Source organism: Tamandua tetradactyla, chromosome 5 (assembly GCF_023851605.1).
Source record: "Tamandua tetradactyla isolate mTamTet1 chromosome 5, mTamTet1.pri, whole genome shotgun sequence".
Classification (NCBI taxonomy): domain Eukaryota; kingdom Metazoa; phylum Chordata; class Mammalia; order Pilosa; family Myrmecophagidae; genus Tamandua; species Tamandua tetradactyla.
This window is the reverse complement of record NC_135331.1, coordinates 53,142,494-53,162,577: the sequence shown is the minus strand read 5'-3', so window position 1 is coordinate 53,162,577 and position 20,084 is coordinate 53,142,494. Positions and strand designations below refer to the sequence as shown.

The 20,084-nt window shown below is 39.9% G+C and overlaps 1 protein-coding gene across 4 annotated transcripts in view; it reads left to right on the top strand.

Moving 5' to 3' along the window:
* Positions 1 to 20,084, top strand: part of VEPH1 (ventricular zone expressed PH domain containing 1) — a 261,065-nt gene that overhangs the window by 98,939 nt on the left and 142,042 nt on the right. For all 4 annotated transcript variants that reach the window (XM_077160878.1, XM_077160876.1, XM_077160877.1 and 1 more), the window contains 2 exons: positions 2,327 to 2,493; positions 14,897 to 15,106. In XM_077160878.1, the coding sequence (XP_077016993.1) occupies positions 2,327 to 2,493; positions 14,897 to 15,106 (377 nt within the window). The remainder of the gene's footprint in view (positions 1 to 2,326; positions 2,494 to 14,896; positions 15,107 to 20,084) is intronic.

The window sequence follows — 20,084 nt, the reverse complement described above, 5'->3', positions numbered from 1 at the left end:
CAACCAAAAAACCATAAAGCAAAAACTTGAAAAAAAACACTACATGAAGATTGCAATTTTAAAATGGATAAACTAACAAAACATTAACCTCCAGAATAAATGGACTTCTACAAATCTATAAGTAAAAGTAACCATCCCAATGGAAAATAGACAAAGGATATAAATGGCAAAATCACAGGATAGGAATGGTCTGTAAACATTTTTTTTTCAAAAAGGTACTCAGCATCGCAAGTAATTAAGGAAATGAAATATATTTTTTTAAATGAGACACTATCTTACTCCCCATCAAAGAAGCAAAAACTGATGCCTGTCAATAGCAAATGTTGGCAAAGCCATGAAGCAACAGAAGCACTGATGCTGCTGGTAAACTGTTATAACTTCAGGGGTATGTAGAATTATAGCTCTCAAAGATGTCAGCATCCTAATTCCCAGAACCTATGAACATGTTGCATTACATTACATAGCAAAAGGGAATTAATATTAAGATAATGAACACCAGCTTCAACCTTGGGATTGCTTCTGGGAAGGAAAGGAAGCAAATGAGATGGGAAGCCATTATGGCACAAGGTTAAGTTGTGGCAGGGCTGTTGGTGGGTGCACCAGCATTCCTTGTATTATTGTCTGTACTTATCTAATGGCTTGAAATATTTCATAATTAAAGAGATTACATTATTAATAAATGGAATTTACGGGATGGAATAAATGGAATTTTCTACACCAAAGTGTGTTCATCAGTTTCTAACTCAAAATATTTCTTGCACATTTCTTGATAACATGTCTTGTGTATTTATTGATCTAACTCCAAGTCAGCTGAAAATGACTTATCTGGGGCTTTCCCCCTTGAGATTCCCATGGCCTTTAGTGAATGTTGTTCCAAAAAGCCATACACCAGTTTCATTTCTTAGATTCCAACTATAATCTCATTTAACATGATATTTTCTTCATTTGCTCGGTGTGTCTACCTAAGTTCTATGATCTAACGTGTTATTATAGAGATTGGGGATTACAATTAAATTTCTTGATCCTTTAAGGAGAAGTATTCAGTAAAAAATAAACAGAAAACCAACAAGAAAATAAAATGACAAAACAATGTTTTCCAATGGATGCAACTTTTCTTTTTAAATAAGACCCTGAAGGTGCACAGGTGTGGTAGAATGCTTACCTTCCATGCAGGAGACCTGGGTTCAATTCCTAGACTGTGCACCTAAAAAAAAAAGAAAAGACCTTAAATACTTCCAAAACTTTGTAATCTGTGGGCATAAGACTATAACTTGTTTGAAACTAATTCTATGTACCACATATGAAAAAAACAATTCTCAATATTTGTTTTCATCCAAATAAATTCCGTTTGATCCAGAAGCACCTTTTCATTAAATTTAGATTTTAATATTCTGGAAATGCTGGGCCTTCTTTCCTTATGGTTATTTAAATGTTCTTCATCCATGGACATATCCTCATCATGCTTATTTCTTTCCATGTGTGTCTGCTGTATACAAAGCCAAAGTAAATAAAGGCAAGAAAATTCTTATTCAAGAAATCCCTAAAAACCAATTCCCTGAGACATTTAAGTACTTGAGAGAATTTTAAGAAAAAAAAATCCATACCATAAAGTGATAAGCAGATGCTTCCCATATGTTCTTTGCATGGAAAGTCACTGTAGCTTATGCAATATTTTTTCTTGAGATTTTGCTATTTTAAATCCAGTTGTCCATACATGTCTTGGAGGCAAATTATGTGTGACAAACAAGCTGAGTCTAAACATCCCTTGAAATAGTGCAGAAATTGGGGATTTAGATTTGCATTGCTACTTTTTAAACTATTCATAAAAATAAGGCATCATTTCCATATGTCAGTTGTCTAAATCATACTCTATATCTCTCAGGAACGTTGATACATTCCTCGGCAATTTTTTGTGTGTGTTCAGTTTCATTTAGGTTCACGCTTATGGCATCACTTAGTTTTCATTTAAAAACCATCCAAATGTTGTTTCTTGTCAGGAATGCTTTATAGGAACCATTTCCTTCTCAAGGGTGTGGACTGGTTACTGTCAGGTTTTCCTCTTTTCCCATGGTGCCTTACTCAGTAAAAAATTTTGTTAGGCAATAATGATGATCATATCATAAAATATTCCCTTTTTTGGAATCAGTTTAAATCATGCTTTAGTGATTTTTCAGAATAAGGTGATGTGTTATTTAGAGCAGAAGATTTGGCCATTGGTCTGTGCTATTTAATGCCTAAGAGCAAAGGGTATTGCTTTGACAATTATGTTATTTTTATTGCTTGTGCGATGAGAAAACCATCCTGTCCTTTATCATTCCCTTGATAGGCAACGCCATGTTGTTGCGTGTGTTACCTGTGGTATATGAAAAGCAGCCTCAGCCAATTGACAGGCACTGGACAGAGCTCCTAGCCTTGATGTCTCAGCTGGAACAATCAGAGCAGTACCACCTCCTACGGCTTTTGCACGTTGCAGCGAAGAGAAAACAACCAGAGGTAAAAAGCACGCCTATAGTGTGATGGGCCATGCAATGAGGCCTGTTTCTGGGTATAGAATAGTGCCTCATCTCTCACAGCTCTCTTTAAGTGAAAGCACTCATAAGCTTTTTCTAGAATCATAAAAGTAAGGCATTAAACACAAGTTGGGTATAGTAATAAAAAAAAACCCAATGTGTAAGTCTGTAGCTATTGTAGAGTAACTTTAAAGAAGGTTTAGTGTGGCCATGCAATGCTTGGAATCTGTGGTTTCTCAAGTAGGGCCAAGAGAAAGACCAACACATGACTTGATTTACGGATGAGAACAAAGACTCATGTCATACATAGCATATCAGGTGTCATTCTGAGGACGCACGTAAGAGATTGCAACATTTAAGATGTTTATGTTGGTCAACACACAGAACACCCAGCCCACACTAGTTTAAACAATAAAAGGAATTTATTAGTGCATGTGACACACACACAAATGCTTGATCCCAGGGCTCAAATAGTGTGAACAGAATGGTTTCCCTTTCCCCATTTTTTCAGACTTGATTTCTAGGTTTTGGGTTCCATATTTCACAAGTTTTCTCCTTGCAGTCTCCAGATAGGTGCCAGGGACTCTCTAGTAACTATGCTTCCCTACTTTTATCACCACCAAGATGCAAGCAAAAGTTCTGATATTCTCTCTACCCCTGGAGTCTCTCTTGAAACAGAAGGATTCCCAAATGGGAACAAGAAGCTGCTGGGAAGGGGGAAAGAGGAAAATGGATTCTGAAGGGAGCCAACACATGTGCATAGCAAAGATTAATAGACAACCCCAGGTTATATCAGTCATGGTTGCTCCATTTCCTGATAATGTCAATGTCCACTACTTGAAAAAAGTCAACACTAAGATTAAAACTGAGACACTTGTATTCAACATTCACATTGCTCAAGGAAAGGTAAAAAGGTCATATGTATGAGTAACCAAAAGAGACTACAAACTCCTTGTGGGAAGGAATTTCTTCTTTTCCTCTGAATCCTATACCTTGGCACAGTATCGTGTAGCACTCAAACATTCATAGAAACAAAATGAACTAAACAGAGTGATCAGTGCTCTGCAAATGGTATCATGAGAGAGGGTAGGCAATGACTCTACTGTACAGGGAAATAGGTACCACCAAAATACCCCAAAAGGAGTGGTAAAAGGGCAAGAAACTGGAGAATGAGTAGTATACTGCCAAGTGGAGCAGAGGAGCAAAAGACCCTTCAAGAAGTGGAGGTAGGATCAGAAGCATGGGTGCTGGAGAGCAGGCTACACAGGAAGCTTTCAGGAGATGAAGTCAGGACACAGGCTGGGGCAAGATCATGAAGGGTCATTAAATGTTATGCTAAAGAAGTTTGGATTTTATTGAGAGACTTCAAGCCAATATCTGAGTATCTGTATCCAAGGATTAAAAACAGGGAATGGCATCCACAGTTCTGCATTTTAAGAACAACTCAGGTTCCAGATGGCCTGAACAGGAGAAAATTAGGATCAGGGGTGCAGTGAGAAGAAGAAACATTGATAAGAGGTGAAACTAGGACAATTTAAGGAATATTTCTAAAGTAGAATAGAAAGTTGACTGGATATGGTACAGATGGGGACTGGAGGGAGATAGGAAGAATGAAAAGGGGTTAGAAAAGGCTGAAATTTCTGGTTTGAGAAGATCGAAAAAGAACAGGTTATAGAGTTAAATTTGTGTAGCAAGCAGAGGGAAGAGGCAGTTTAGTGGGGCAGTTGAGCTTGTCATGAGATTCAGATTTCCATGAGCCATTAAAAATCAGAGGCTACAAGAGAAATAGGTCTGGAAGATGGATCTCTGCCTCACCAACACGTGGGTGGCCAGTATAGCTACGGTAGTGCAGGAGATTCGGGAGACAAATAAGAAACTGAAAGGGGCAGGGGAGGCAATATAAGAGTTCCTTAAAGCTCTGATAAAAAGTATCAGAATCACTTGATGCAGTTATTAGAGGAAGATGCCTGAGATCCACGCCCAGAGATTCTAACTCAGTGATTCTGGGATGGGGCTCAAGATGATGCCTATTCAGCCAGCCCGAGGCAATTCTGATGCTGCTGATCCAGGAACCAAAGTTTGAGAAACAAAACTGGGGGTCAAGCAGAGGACTGGGGACTTTTACCCAGGACACACTTTCACTTTTGCCCTCAAAACAGTTGATTGTCATTATTTTTGCACGTCTGTCTCTTACAATGAACTGTAAATCCCTTATATAGCAAGTGGCCTCTGCCTACATTTTTTCATGCATTTCACTTAGCATAGTGCTGGGAAATGGTAGGTTTTAATTGAAAATTGTTGAATTAAGAAATGAGCCCACATTAGAGAAATGCAAATCAAAACCACAATGAGATATCATCTCACACCCACCAGAATGGCCATTATCAACAAAACAGAAAATGACAAGTGCTGGAGAGGATGCAGAGAAAGAGGCACACTTATCCACTACTGGTGGGAATGTCAAATGGTGCAACCACTGTGGAAGGCAGTTTGGCGGTTCCTCAAAAAGCTGAATATAGAATTGCCATATGACCCAGCAATACCATTGCTAGGTATCTACTCAAAGGACTTAAGGGCAAAGACACAAATGGACATTTGCACACCAATGTTTATAGCAGCATTATTTACAATTGCAAAGAGATGGAAACAGCCAAAATGTCCATCAACAGAAGAATGGCTAAACAAACTGTGGTATATACATATGATGGAATATTATGCAGCTTTAAGACAAGATAAACTTATGAAGCATGTAATAACATGGATGGACCTAGAGAACATTATGCTGAGTGAGTCCAGCCAAAAACTAAAGGACAAATACTGTATGGTCCCACTGATGTGAACAGACATTCGAGAATAAACTTGGAATATGTCATTGGTAACAGAGTCCAGCAGGAGTTAGAAACAGGGTAAGATAATGGGTAATTGGAGCTGAAGGGATACAGACGGTGCAACAGGATTAGATACAAAAACTCAAAAATGGACAGCACAATAATACCTAAGTGTAAAGTAATCATGTTAAAACACTGAATGAAGCTGCATCTGAGCTATAGGGTTTTTGTTTTGTTTTGTTTTTGTTTTTGTTTGTTTGTTTTACTATTATTATTACTTTTATTTCTTTTCTCTATATTAACATTCTATATCTTTTTCTGTTGTGTTGCTAGTTCCTCTAAACTGATGCAAATGTACTAAGAAACGATGATCATGCATCTATGTGATGATGTTAAGAATTACTGATTGCATATGTAGAATGGTATGATTTCTAAATGTTGTGTTAATTTATTTTTTCCCGTTATTAATAAAAAAAAAAAATGAGCCCATGAAAAAGAGAGGCCAAAGGGAAAGAGAAGATGATGAAAAACCATGAAATTGTTGAGTTATGATCTCCAAGAAGGAAAAGTGGCTTCATAGGGTCAAGATCTAGAGAAGTAAAGGAGACTGAAGATGGAAATTGACCTTGGAATTGGCATTTAGGGACCCAAAAATAATCCAAGAAGAGCAGTGGCTGAGGAGAGGGGAGTGATGGCAGCCATTTATTGTCAAGGACTGCAAATGGAGGGGAAGGTAGGAAGTGAACACGTAAGTGTGGTCTGCCAGTTCAAGAAGTTTATAGGAACCAAGTAGGGCTAAAAAATAAGTATATTGAAGATGTAAGAAAATATCTAGAGAGAAAATGTTCAAGAGAACCAGATACTGGAGGAAGTTAGGGGGTGAATACAAGAGCAAAAGTGGAGAGGGATCCATTTTAGAAAGAATTAAGGGCAGGAAGGATGAGCAAAGTTACAGAAGTTTGGGTTGAGGGGCAGAGTTGAGAGATTATCTGTATCATCTAAAAGGAGAAAAAATCTTGGACCCAGAGTGAGAGGGGTACGGATGGATGGTGTATTAGTTTCCTCTTGCTGCTATAACAAATTACTACAAATTTAATGGCTTGAAACAGTGCAGATTTATTATCTTATAGTTCTGGGGGTCAGAAGTCCAAAATGTATCAACAGGGCTACATTCCTTCTGGAGACAAAGCCATTTCCTTGCCATTCCTAGCTTCTAGTAGTCATCTGCATTCCTCTCGTGGTCCCACATCACTCTGGCCTTGGTTTTTGTTGTCACATCTCTTTATCTGATGCTGACCCTCCTGCTTCCCTCTTATAAGGACCCTTGTGTTTGGGGTCACCTAGATAATCTCCTCTCTCAATATCCTTAATCACATCTGCAATGCTCTTTAGGTCACATCAGGTAGCATATTCACGGTTTCTGGGGATTAGGATGTGAACCTTTTGGGGGAGTCATTATTCAGCCTACCACAAGTAGATTCTGGGGACCAAGCGTCATGGAAGTTTGGAAGGGGTGACTAAAAGGCCAAATTCAGTTTCATTAAGGAGGCAGCTGGCATGCCATTTTTTCTGTAGCCTGAGAACAGGACCAAAACATACATAATATTTGGAAAGGTGTATTCAATAAAAGTTCAATGGGGATCCAGAGAGAGTAATGTTATTAAACTTATTTCCCAAGGTTGGGCCCCAAGGTAAACAAAGCCAGGAGAAGGCTTTACTTGCAAGAAGGGGAAAGGGAAAAAAAATCAGGGTCCTGGTGGGGTCTAAGAGCAAGGGTGGCACTACCTGTGGCATTCAACAAGGTCCCATCAGCTCTGTTACAGCCTCTCCATGGCTGCCCAGAGACTCAGGACAGGCTTATGCAGCCATTGAAAACAGTCATTCTTGGTCTCATAGGGCCCCTCTGGTCCCAACACCTTGAACAGTTGTAGTTCCAGGGACCAGATGGGCACTCTTTTTCAGAACATGGAGTCTTTACATATATACTGAGTTCTCCACCTGGAATGTTCTTCCCTCACCTCTATCACCCTTTTTAGGCTAACCATACTTGGTCCTCTAGACAGCAGCCTAGATGCTGGATTCTTGCCAGAAATCTTCTCCTATTCCTCTCCCCTCCAACCCCCAATCCCTGAGATAGCAAATATCTCACTGTAATGAAGTTCTCTCTCCCTATGGATTATGATGTGAATGCTTGAGACATGAGGACCATCTCATCCACCACAATCTCCCCAGTGCTTAGCATAGTAACTGGTACCCACAAGTCACTTGACAAGTATTTCCTACACAGATGAGTTACAATTCATAATTAAATTTGCATAGGTCTTCATTATTTGCAAAGGATTTTTACATCTAATATTTCATTTAATCCTATGAATAGTCTATGATGTGTTCCTTTTTATCCATTTTGCACAAGACAACATGTATGCTCTAAGTGGTTACCTAACTTGCCCACCATCACACAGGTAGTAAGGGGTGAGTGACAGATCCAGGCCCTGAGGCCAGACCCGTGACTCCCAACTCCTTCCTATCATGGACTGAGAGAGAAACTGAGCAGCCTTCATTGAGAAAGCTCCAAGGGGAGATGTGAGTTTGCAGCAGGCGGGGCAGGGTGGACAAAGCACACTAATAGTAGCTCAGTTTATACCAAGTACCAGCCACTGTGCTGGGTGTTTTATATGCATTACCTCATTTTACCCCCATAACATGCTTTTCATTTTCAACATGGAGAACTGGAGTTGGAAAGATTAGGAACAATGGTGGTATCAAGGAAGGATTTGGTGAAGCTTTGCATGCCTCCTTCATCTTTATCAGCATCTCTAAGTTTGTACCTCGGTAATTTCCACACCTTTCTACGTCTGTGATAGTCACATTGCCCTCTCCCTGAGCCTGTCATATATTTCTATATATTTCTATATATATAACTTGGGACTTACACTAGTGAAGACACCTGCTCACAGCCATATTGGTAAGGCCAAGCTATAATGGGAACCTAGTCTAATTGCAGCTAATTAGGTCTTTTAACCTCAGCACACTAAAAAAAATGGATGCTTATGGTAGTTAGGTTCAGGTGTCAACTTGGCCAGGTGATGATGCCTGGTTGTTCTATTGCTGTGGATTTAAATCAATCAGCGTGTGAAATTCATCTATGGCTGATTACATTTACAGTTGGCTAAGGGGAGTGCCTTCTACAATGAGTGAGGTTTAATTTAATTAGCTGGAGGCTTAAAAGAGAGAGGTCAGAAGAAAGCTCAATGCAGCACAGTCCAAACAGCTCAATTTACCTCATCTCAGCACTCGCAGCTCAGCCCAGACATTTGGATATGCAGAAGAAAACGCCTCAGGGAAAGCCATTGGAACCCAGAAGCCAGGAGAGAAGGCCAGCCAAGGTCGCCCTGTGCCTTCCCGTGTAAAAACAGAATCTCAGATGACAGCCAGCTGCTTTTCCTCTGCAGAACTAAAAATTTTTAACTAAATAAATCCCTTTATTAAAAGCTGATCCATCTCTGGTGTGTTGCATTCTTGCAGCTTTAGCAAACTAAAACACTGCTATAGATATGGCTCGCTAAGCTGATGGGAGATCCAGAGGAGGTGGTGGAAGGGGTGGGAGAGATGGCAGTCAGAAAGGGGAACCAGATAAGAGGAGGAGAATTGAACTGAGTGTGGGGGAGCGGATGAAAGCAGGTTCTTGCCGGTATTGTGGATGCTGAGGTGGCTCCCAGAATGACAAAGTAAGGGGTTAGGAAGCACCCAGAGGGATGCAAATGGACCCCACTCATGCCCGAGTCCTAACTAGGAAGGTAGAAAGAATTTGTGACAGGGGCACTGTCCAACCCCTTGTTTGCCATCAGTCCTTTCCTTCTGGTTGAAGCAGCCACCCATTCACCTCCTTCAGCAATCCCTGTGGCCAACATCCCTGGAGCCCACACTTGACTAATCAGGGTCTGCCCCACAGGCAGTGAGATATAGAAAAGCCTGATTCACCTCCTCTCTTGTCAGCTTCTTAATTAAACAGCAGGCAAGAGGAATGGGAGGAAATATGGAGAAATGATTTTCTGAGAGAGGGAAGTGAAATAAGTGGTGGCAATAAAAAATGCAGACTGAGGTTTTCAATTTCTTTTAAGTCTATTTAATCATAATTTCAGATGAAATAAGAAGTCAAGTAAGAAGGGTTTTGACCCTGTGAAATTGAAAGTCAGGTAGAGCTTTTCATCCTGCACAAAAGCTGCGCTAATGCTGTATAACTTGGAGTTGAACTGAGGGCTCTCCAGTGAAAGTATGTAGGAATGTTTCACACTTTTTTGAGCACCCTTCCCACCACCCACCCTCAGTAACCAGTCATAATATTTCTCTCCAGAGCTGAAGGATCAATTTATGGCCTTGAAAGAAATGTTTCTCTAAGTGAAGGTGACTAGTCTATGAAATTGCAAAAGTGGTGTGGCTTCAATAGCCACCTCTCCTTGAGCTCCAGGTGAGCTCCTGTGGCTGGCCAAGCAGGTGGGCCCCCTACCTCTATCATTGTCCTGTGAAACTATCTTAGCCACATGGAAGGAGGTCATCCTGGCTAGTGAATCCCTGCTGGAACAGCCAGAGAATCCTTCAGAGCATTTATGGGAAAAGGCTGGGTGGACAATTTCCCAACTGGCCTTTATGGGACTAAAGACTCTATTCTTGGCTGCCATAAGCCAAGCTGTAATCTAGCTAAAAAAAAAAAAAAGCAACAAAATTTAGTAACACATATAAGCACGTCTGTTATTATCCCCAGGATGTGAGTTTCTAGCCACAAGCATACAGAGATGAGTGTTAGAAAATGGCAAGTCCAAGTCTCCATTGATTAATGTCCAAACCCAGAGGAACTATTTTTGTGGTCTTGTCTCTAGAGAAGATGGTCATTTTCTAGGATTTTTCTCTCAGCATTCCTATAGAGGAATGCTATAGAGCATTCCTATTCATATACCTAATCCGATGGCACCTAACACATCACCTCCACGCCTGCAATTCTCAGTTCTCAGTTTGGATAGTATTTAAAATAAAAAGCCATTTACAGACCATTAAGAAGATGGAGTGATGGAATAAATAGACTGTTCTGAAACAGTCTTTGAAGCAGAACCATGGTTTCCAGAACATATAATATTTTTTCCATATGATGGGAGTACGTTAGTAGTAAATGAAAAGAATGGCAAGCACTTTGTAGATTTTTAGATTAATAGAGATTCTTACAGCTAGCCTAACTAATTGAAAGAGAAATTTGGGCCTGTGGATTAAATTTAAGAGGTGACATGCATGCATGCATACACACAATAGCTTACCTTTTATTCTTTACATAAGAATTTAAATGTCATTTGCTGCCAATAAAGTTATGGTGCTGAAAATCTATATTTTCAGATGTCCCTGCCCTCAAAGTGCCCATGGCCTGGGAAGATAAGACATGTCCATACAGCAGCAGTTCAATGACAAGATGAACTGTGAACAGCACAGAGAAGGAAGTGATTGATTCTGTTTGGAAAAGGCTAGAGAAGCCAAGGATGGACCCCTGCCCTGGGCTGCTTCCTTCAGAATGTTCTGGTCTGGCCCTCTTCCTTCCAAGCCCTCATTTCCCACCCACCCAACCACTGGCCTCCTAAACTACAGTACAGGGAGCAGGGACCTTGGAGTCCCCTACCTCAACACCTCTATCTTGCTTAAGGCCTGGTCCCTCAGTCTGCTCCCCTGCGGGAGCCCCCACCTATGGTGTGACCCCATATCCCTGAAGGGTGGCCTAGATGAACTCACACAGGTGGCTTGGGGTGGGGGTGGGGGTTCTTTACCACATTAAAAGCTGGGGCCAGAAGGGAAGGGAGAAGCAGGGAACAGGGGCAGGGCATCATCTCTCTTGGTTCCCTCTAAAGAAGCCCAAGATTCTACAATCAAATCAGGCTTCCAAGGTTGCTATGAAAGTACATTCCTCAGGTGGGAGGATAGAGCATCTCAATGTAGCTGCTGAGTACGTGGATGTGTGGAGTGGGGGACTCCATTTGTACTCGAGATCCAGGTCCTGGTTGTATTAGGTGAGTGGAGGGCAGGTTTTCTAGAAAGGGGGGTAGTTGAGATTGGTTTTGAATGTATGAGAGTATTCTGCAAGTTCAGTCCCAGCATGGACCGGTCATAGGGTTCAGCAGGGAAGAAGTAGCAGATATGACCCCGAGTGAAGGCCCTAGAATGCCACAACATTGGGGTTCCAGCCACGTGCTGTGTAAGACTTTGAAAGAAGGCGATGTGATTCAATTGGGGTTCATGACTCTGGTAGCACTGAGGAGGCTGAACAGAAAGGAGAGATGGGAGGCAAGAAGCCCAGTGTGGGCTTCAGTAGCCCATGGAATGGGGCATACCACTTGAATGAAGACTGTGCCAGCCAGCTAGCTCTCTGTCAGCTGTCCACATTCTCATGGTAGCTACTCTGCCCTAAGCCAGGACAAGGCCTTCTCTGAGATATGAAGCCAGTTCCCAATGAGACAGCACTGAAGAAACCAGCCTAAGGAATCATCTTACATTTAAAAGGAAATTTCTTCTAGACCAAGAATAATCTGTCTAAAAGTCCAAAGTACCACTTCCCTTGTATGTGAATGATAAACATCAAGAAATAGCTATCTTTTCTATTACTATCATAATAAACTTCACGTTATCAGGAAATCACAGCAAAATAGTCAACTTTTGTTTAGTTGGTAAAATCATTGACACTTTGTTCACATGATTCCAAGTTTGCCTTCTCTTTGCTCTCTCTATGGATTCATTTGTGCCCAAGCATATATATTTACCTTAATTTTTATTTCTTTCCTTCTTTTCCTTTCTAATTTTTCTCTATGTGGCAACAGATACAGGATACCTTTGTGCAGATTTGGATGTGCAGGTGGAATTCATATAAAAATAAAATAAAATTGGCATGACTTGAGGCACATGTCACAGAGACCTCAGTGTTACAGGAATAGGGCACAACCAGTAAGGCCTGGGAAGTGGAATTTTGCAGAATAGGGCAGGAAATGTGTAAGCATTTTCCATTCCTAAAAACCTTAGGTTAAGTATGCTGCCCTGACGTGAAGCAACTGGCCAACAGTTTTGCTGTATGTGCCAGGGGTTGTCTGGGCTTCTCCTGAAAGACATATACAGGCAGTGCACATAGAGAACTGTTCATTTATATATGCCACTTACCGGAGACTAGCAGAATTTTGCCTCCAAAAGTATAGGATATGAAAGTAAATTTCAAATTTGTGTGTAGGATAATTTTAGTTATCTCAAAACTTTCTTCTTTTACATCTCTCCCTATTAGTCATGTTGTACCTGACATGTCATGGTATATGTTTAAATATTGAATGGCACAGCTATTCGATTACAATGGAGTAGATGAGGTATTTTATTCAAATGCTACCCTATAAAATCATTCAGATTTGCCTACCTTTGATTTATTCCTCAAATATTTATTATCCCACCTTCTTGAGTAATACAATGGTGCACGGAATAGACAGCACTTTTTTTTTCATGGAGCTTTCAGTCCAGCCTGAAAAACTCTAGACCAGTGGATAGCAGGGAAGCAGATGTGACCTGCTCAGAGCCCTTTAGGATGTCTTGGGAGCTTCAGCAGTGGCACTAGACTGAGAGGGGAAGAGGAGGCAGACAATGAAGGCTTTTTGAGGAAATCACTGTTAATCTGAGGTCTTGAGAACAGGGAGAACCAAGACTTCTAGAGAGAGGGAAAACAGTGAGTAAAATCCCAGACATGAGAGGAAACTAGCAGGTCAAAAAAATTTTAAACACACACTCATACACACAAAAAGAACCCAACATCTTTTGAGATGTGACTTGTGATGGGGTCTGGATGGGGAGGGTGGAATGAGCAGGTGAGGGAATGAGTCTCAAAAAAAGAGGCTAGGAATCAGTTCAGTAAAAGTTTGTTGAGCCTCTATTTTGAAGGAAGTTGCAAATTAGTGAAGTTTTTAATCAGGGAAGGGATACCATTGTGGCCACGAGTTAGAGAAAGGATTGGATGGGCATGACTGAGGCAGAGAGACCAGTTAGGAGGCTGTGGGAATAACCAAGGTGCAGGATGATTGGGCGCATGAACTCAGCTTAAAAAGCCTTCCCAAGAGATGCCTGCCCTGACTTTTCCCCCTAAACTGGACCCAGTGACAGTCTCTTGGAGCATTCTGTATTTTTTCTACATGGCATTTATTAAAATGTGTAATTATGCATTTCTAGTGTTATTATTTTGTTTCAATGACTTTCTCCTTTACTCCATGAAGGCAGGGATCCTGTCACACTTATCAGCACTTGAATCCCCAACATCTAGAGCTGTACCCTGCAAACTGGAGGCACACGATAAATAGTTGTGAGTGGGTGAATAGATAAATGAATGGAAATGGAGGGAAAGGGACAGATCTGTGGAATTCTTAGGAGATTGAATTAATAGGACTTGGTGATTGCTTAGGTGAGGCTGCGGGTAATATAGAAATAAGAACTAAGAATGATCCCCAGACACCCAGGTGGGGAATGGTGGAATTTATGGAGAGAGGAGACAGGAAGGGGCAGAGAGGATGACGGGAGAAGCAGGATTTTGGGGGGAGGGATGAATTACAAGTTCAGTTTTAAGCAGGTCGGGCTGCCCATCAGATTTTTTAATACTGGAAGCTACGTTTAAAGACTAACAAAAAACTAATGAAATAAAAAAGGAAACCGACAAAAAGCAAAAGAAACACAGCTGAAATATGGGTGGGTAAATATGAAAGGCAAGTTGTTTTTACATTCATTGCTCAGTTTTCCCACGTTGCCCTTTTTAAATCTTTTATTTTAGCAGATGAAACAATTCGTTAAATTGTCAGTGTGTGATGTGTCTGTGTATTAGCATAGTGTTTTGTTCCACAAAAAAGTCACATTTTCTCTAATATGAATTATTGCATACCTATATTCATAAAGGCATTAATAATCAAGATATAGAAATATCAAGGTATTGAGATTATGGTGGAAATAATTTTACTTTAATAATTTTATTTATGTAATGTTTTTGTGATCAAAATGGAAAATTGAAGAAAATGTGAGAGCGGTTTCCTGCCTTCTTATTTTTATTATTAAATATTTCCTAACCATATTTTTCCAACTTGAAGGTTTTGATTAAAATCAACAAGGATCTCTTGCATACTTATATTGTCCTTTAAATTGCAGTTTTCATGGTGGTTTGCAGAAAATGTAACATATCTGTTAAGGACAGAACACATAAAACCTTGACTTATGAATAACAGCATCTAAGCATTTTCTAAGCTTCACTCTTTAACAACAAGGTACAGATTTAAAAAAAAAAAAAAAAAGAAAAAGAAAATTGAAACCTCTGAAGGTTTCATTATAAATTTTGAATTCCAGAGATTTGTTTGAATTCCAGTGAGGGTAATAATCCCAAAATGTGTTGAGCTCAGATTTAATACCTCCCCCCAAAATTACTTTCAAGATTGATTCTGGCTTAATGAGAAATTAACCACTGCATGTTTAACTAATTTTCACTTTGTTTCTTCCATCTTCCCTCCTCTTTCCTTTTTGTAGGTGGTTCAGAAGTGTATTCCTTTCCTAATTGAGCATCTGAAGGATTCAAACCACAACGATGCCAGCCTAAATATCCTCCTAGAGATAGCAGGCTATGAACCAGTGGCTTTGAACAATTTTCTTCCGATGCTGAAGGAGATTGGTGAGCGATTTCCCAACCTCATTGGACAAATGGCACCCATCTACGGAGCTGTTGGGCATGTGGATGAAGTAAGTTCAGCTTTTTGCTCCCCATTCCCCTAAATTCCATTGGCACTTAATCCACTGAAGCTTTATGATGTATGAACTTGGCTTGGGTCTTCTGAGAGCTCCCATTTATCTTTCAAACCCTTTGTATAGACAGTGGCTGCTGAATCAAGGCCACATTTTTGGCAGAGCTTCAAGGAAGATTCAGGAAGTGAGGATTTCATTGCTGTAGGGGTCAGCTGGTGAAGGGAGTGTTAAAATGGAGAGAGCACTAGAAGAGATTCAAGACCACTTTTTAAATAATATTAAAACAACCATTAAAAGAGTTTTATCTTATTTCTGGTTGCAGCTGTGCTTAAACCAGGGAATCATCAGTAAGCACAGAATTAGGTCTAAGAGACCACCCATTCATGAATATCCCTAGCTATCACATCAATAAATGTCTTGACTCAGTGTGTTATGAGCTCTCTAGATGAGGTTACTTTGGAGAGTGAAGTAAACATTCATGGATGTTTAAAAGTCCTAGCCTAAATATTTGTATAATGGAATCTTTCTACAGGAGAAGACAGGATACCATCTGAGTTTACGGGGATTAGGGAACTTATAAAGAGTTTCCAGGATTCAAATTTTGAGAGGTGTGTGCTCACATACACATAAGTCTATCTGATAATTTTATACCAATATTTCATTTTTTCCTTTTTAAATAAAAGCCAATATGGAATCAATAAGTTAGTGAACCGCTTTTCTTTCAGCCCACTTACATATAGTTAGTTCTAAGAGAACTATAACATTTTAGAAGCAAAGGAGACTTCATAGCTCATGAAATTCAGCCCCTTGATTCTGCACATGATATAATAATAAAAACCAGGGGGGTCAAATGACGTCCTGGACTCATATACTTTATTTGTTAGCAACCCAGTTGGAATTAGATCTTTGGTATCCTTGGCAATTGTCTTCAGATTTTCTCATAAAATTAGTCTTTGGTTCTGTTTTATTTTATTTCTGCTGGCAGTTGTGGAAAGCCCAGCCAGTCCTTTCCTCTTGCTGGGAGTTTTTCTCCTGTAGCTTCCTAAAGGAAGGTGAGGGAGCTGAGCTCACAAGTGGCCTGCACATGTTAACGAAGATAGCTCTTGTAAGAGGCTCTTGTTCCTTAGTGTAATCCTTTTCTGTTGGGAAGGTCTCATTCCTGCCACTTTCACTTTTCATCTTTGCTGTCAGGAGAGCCCTCTAGTGTGACCAAGTGCTATTAAGGCAGCTTCAGCTGATAGCTGACTGATCTGCTGACCTTACAGATCTCTGTAATGACCAAGAAATCCACCCCGATGTGTGAGGCACTGGAATCTTTGAAAAAACAAACTGTTTCTGTACTGTAATGGTAGTTCTTTATGTCACAAATAGAGTTATGATCTATTAATGTATAGTAATGCTCATTAGAAGAGACTAAACTTCCCACAGAAAATATAATCTGTAAAAAAAAAAACATTAGCCATTGGCCACATGCAATTGTATCCCTTTGTTTGAACCAAGGCTAACCAAGGCGACCTTTGTGTGACTTTTGATGGGTGCAGGAAGAAGAAGAGGTGTATTTGAAGAGTCTGGAAAATTATCTCAGAATTCTCTCTCTCTTTCAATCTGTCTCTCTCTCTCTCTCTATCTCTGATGTGCCCATAGAGGCATCTATGTTTTGAGAAAAAAAGAAGCAAACTTCTTCTGGTGGTTCTGATTCACTTCCCCTGCAGACACCAATTCTAAATCAAATACTTTCCAAATATGTCTGAATATCATCATTACATGAGAGTCTTTTTTAATGACAAAAGTTCTTGGGTTCCATTGAATACTTACTAAACCAAAGTCTCCAGGAAATAGGCTGTGATGGTTAATTTCATATATCAACTTGGGTAGGTTATGCTGTCCAGTTATTTGGCCAAGCGAGCACTGAGCCAGATTGTTACTGTGAGGGTATTTCATAGTTGGGTTTAGATCATTGGTCGGTTGATTGCAACTGCTGATTACATCTACAATCAACAGTGGAGAGTGCGTTCAGCAGTGATGAGTCTCCTCATCCAATCAGCTGGAGGCCTTCAAGGTAGAACTGAGGATTTCAAAAGTCTGAATGAATTATATCTTTACTTGGCTACCCAGCTTCTCCTGGGGAACACAACATCACCTTCATCGGAGTTTCTAACTTGCAACCTGCCCTATAGAATTTGGACTTCCCAATGCCCACAATTGTGTGAGCCGAAACATCTAATAAATCACTTAAATATTTGCATATATTTATGTAAATATAATATATTACATATATATATATATACCCTATCAGTTCTATTTCTCTGGAGAACCCTGATAATACAGGGATAATATATTATAATAATACAAATCCGGATTTATAGGATGCTCTCTGCCAGGGTAATTCTGATGTAGTTGGTTTGTGGATTAGAATTTGGAAACCCTGACATAGAGGATTTAAAGCATTTTCTCTCTCAGTCTTGGAGTCAAGCCTTTCCCAGCTCCTCATCCTACCTACCACCATCCTGCCATTTCTAGTCAATTAATATTTTTCTAAATCACTGATGTAAAAGTTCAGATTAGGTTTGGCTGAGAATAACACAAAAATCCAAACAACAATGGCTCCCACAAAGAGAGACATCTATTTCTCTTAAAAGAAGCCTAGAAGGCAGTCAGTCTATAACTCTAGGTGGCCCACAGTTTCAGGAACCCAAGTTCCTTCTTCCTTTTGGTCTTTCATCCTTGAGTACACCAGAGAACATGCAGCTTCCATCTCATGTTCCAAGGTGGCTACTCAACTTCACCCCTCAAGTCAGTATTTCAGCCAGCAGCAAGGAGAAAGAAGGGGAGAAAGACTCTTCTAGGCCATCAAACACAACCTTTTGTTTATTTCCCTTGTCTAAATAGGGCAAGGTACATATGACTATACTTAGCTGCAAGGGAGGCTGAAACATGCAATCCTGATTCATGTGCCAAGCTAAATATTGCGGAAGACAGAAGAAATGATGGGGGATAAGCAACAGTGTCTGTGACCACTTCATTTCTCTGTACCTTTTTTCTCTTCAAAAGTAATGGCTTTGCACTGGATGTCCTCCCTCCTCACTCTAATATTTATTTTTCACTCTAATATTTTTTAATTCCATTATTCCATTTCAACTAACAAAATGACCTATAAATGCTAGCCAGACTCCTTTTCTGAGAAATAATGTCCTGTCTCATTTGTTTCTGATGCTTAAAATATTACCAATGGAAAGTCCTTTTAGCTTTAAAGAATGCTAAAATTCAGATGCCCCAAGTATTGCAATCTAAGTAGCTATTAACTGCTTAAAGTGAATGAACCTGTTCATCTTTCTTAACAAAATCTTATGGAGCCCCTAGAATGAGCTGAGACTCAGCATCAAGGGATTGAGAAAACCTTCTCGACCAAAAGAGGGAAGAGTGAAATGAGACAAAGTGTCAATGCCTGAGAGATTCCAAACAGAGTCCAGAGGTTATCCTGGACGTTATTCTTATGCGTTAAGTAGATATCACCTTATTAGTCAAGATGCAATGGAGAGGCTGGACAGAACTGCCTGAAAATGTAGAGCTGTGTTCCAGTAGCCATGTTTCTTGAAGATGATTGTATAATGATATAGCTTTCACAATGTGACTGTGTGATTGTGAAAACCTTGTGTCTGATGCTCCTTTTATCTACCTTGTCAATAGACAAGTAGAACATATGGAATAAAATAAATAGGGGGAACAAATGTTAAAATAAATTTAGTTTGAAATGCTAGTGATCAATGAAAGGGAGGAGTAAGGGGTATGGTATGCATAAATTTTTTTCTGTTTTCTTTTTATTTCTTTTTCTGAATAGATGCAAATGTTCCAAGAAATGATCATGATGATGAATATGCAACTATGTGATGATGTTGTGAATTACTGATTATATATGTAGAATGGAATGATCAAAAGTTAAGAATGTTTGCGTTTGTTTGGTGTTTTTTGGTATTTAAAAAAAAATTTTAATTAAAAAAAATCTTATGGAGCAATATTCCTAACACCAAAATTGACAGGCAAGATATATATTTGTTTATTTCTACCCAACCTCTTTCCAAAAGTAAATAAGAAGTTGCCATGGTACACTGAGAGGTGGGTATGATGGCAGGAGCTCAGAATGGGGTCCTGGGCACCCTGAGGGGAGACAAATGAAGAGAAGGCAGCAGGAACTTTGCTCTGAGGAAGTCTCACCATTTACAGCTCTCCTTGTGGAGAGTTTGGTCAATGGGGAAACAATGGAAACTTTTATATGCGACATGGGAGCATTTAAGGTATTGATGAGGGAGTCACAGGAATCTAATGACCTCACATCTAAGATCCTTTCTTTCAACGTATTCTGGTCTCATCTAAAAATGTACTTAATTTGAAATTTTTCTGTTTGGCACCAAAGTAGAATATCAGATAATTTTCAAAATTTTTGGAAATGCAGAAACATCAATCCAACTTGAGTATCTTGCTCCAATACTGAAATGTACCATCTATGGTAGATGAAGGCACACAGTTAGAGACTCCCTTGTTGCCTGCCTGCCCAGCAAATCCCACCATTTGACCTTTAAGAGGAAGTGGGGAAGTCTCCTGAGGGTATGCAATTATCAGGCCTGTGATGGTTGGAAGGGTAAAGTAAACCTGGAATTGCCTATGTTATTAGTTGGCTTATGCCCCACCTTCTCTGCTTGTGCAAAACCAGGGGTAAGAACTGCAGGGCTGGCTACAAGGAGCCAGACCAGGTGCACCTATCTGTTAAAATTAGGACCCATCTGGGTGGGCAAACTGTTTCCAACATCTTGATAGCAACATCGTAATTTTTCCCTCTGTATTTCACCCAGCAGACGAGAGACATGTACATGAAACAAAGATAAAACTCTACAAATCCTTCTTTTCTCTATTTTTCAAATTAACTCAGGGACCTATTTTCCCCCAATTTTAACAAAACTATGTTCACTAGCCTTATGGT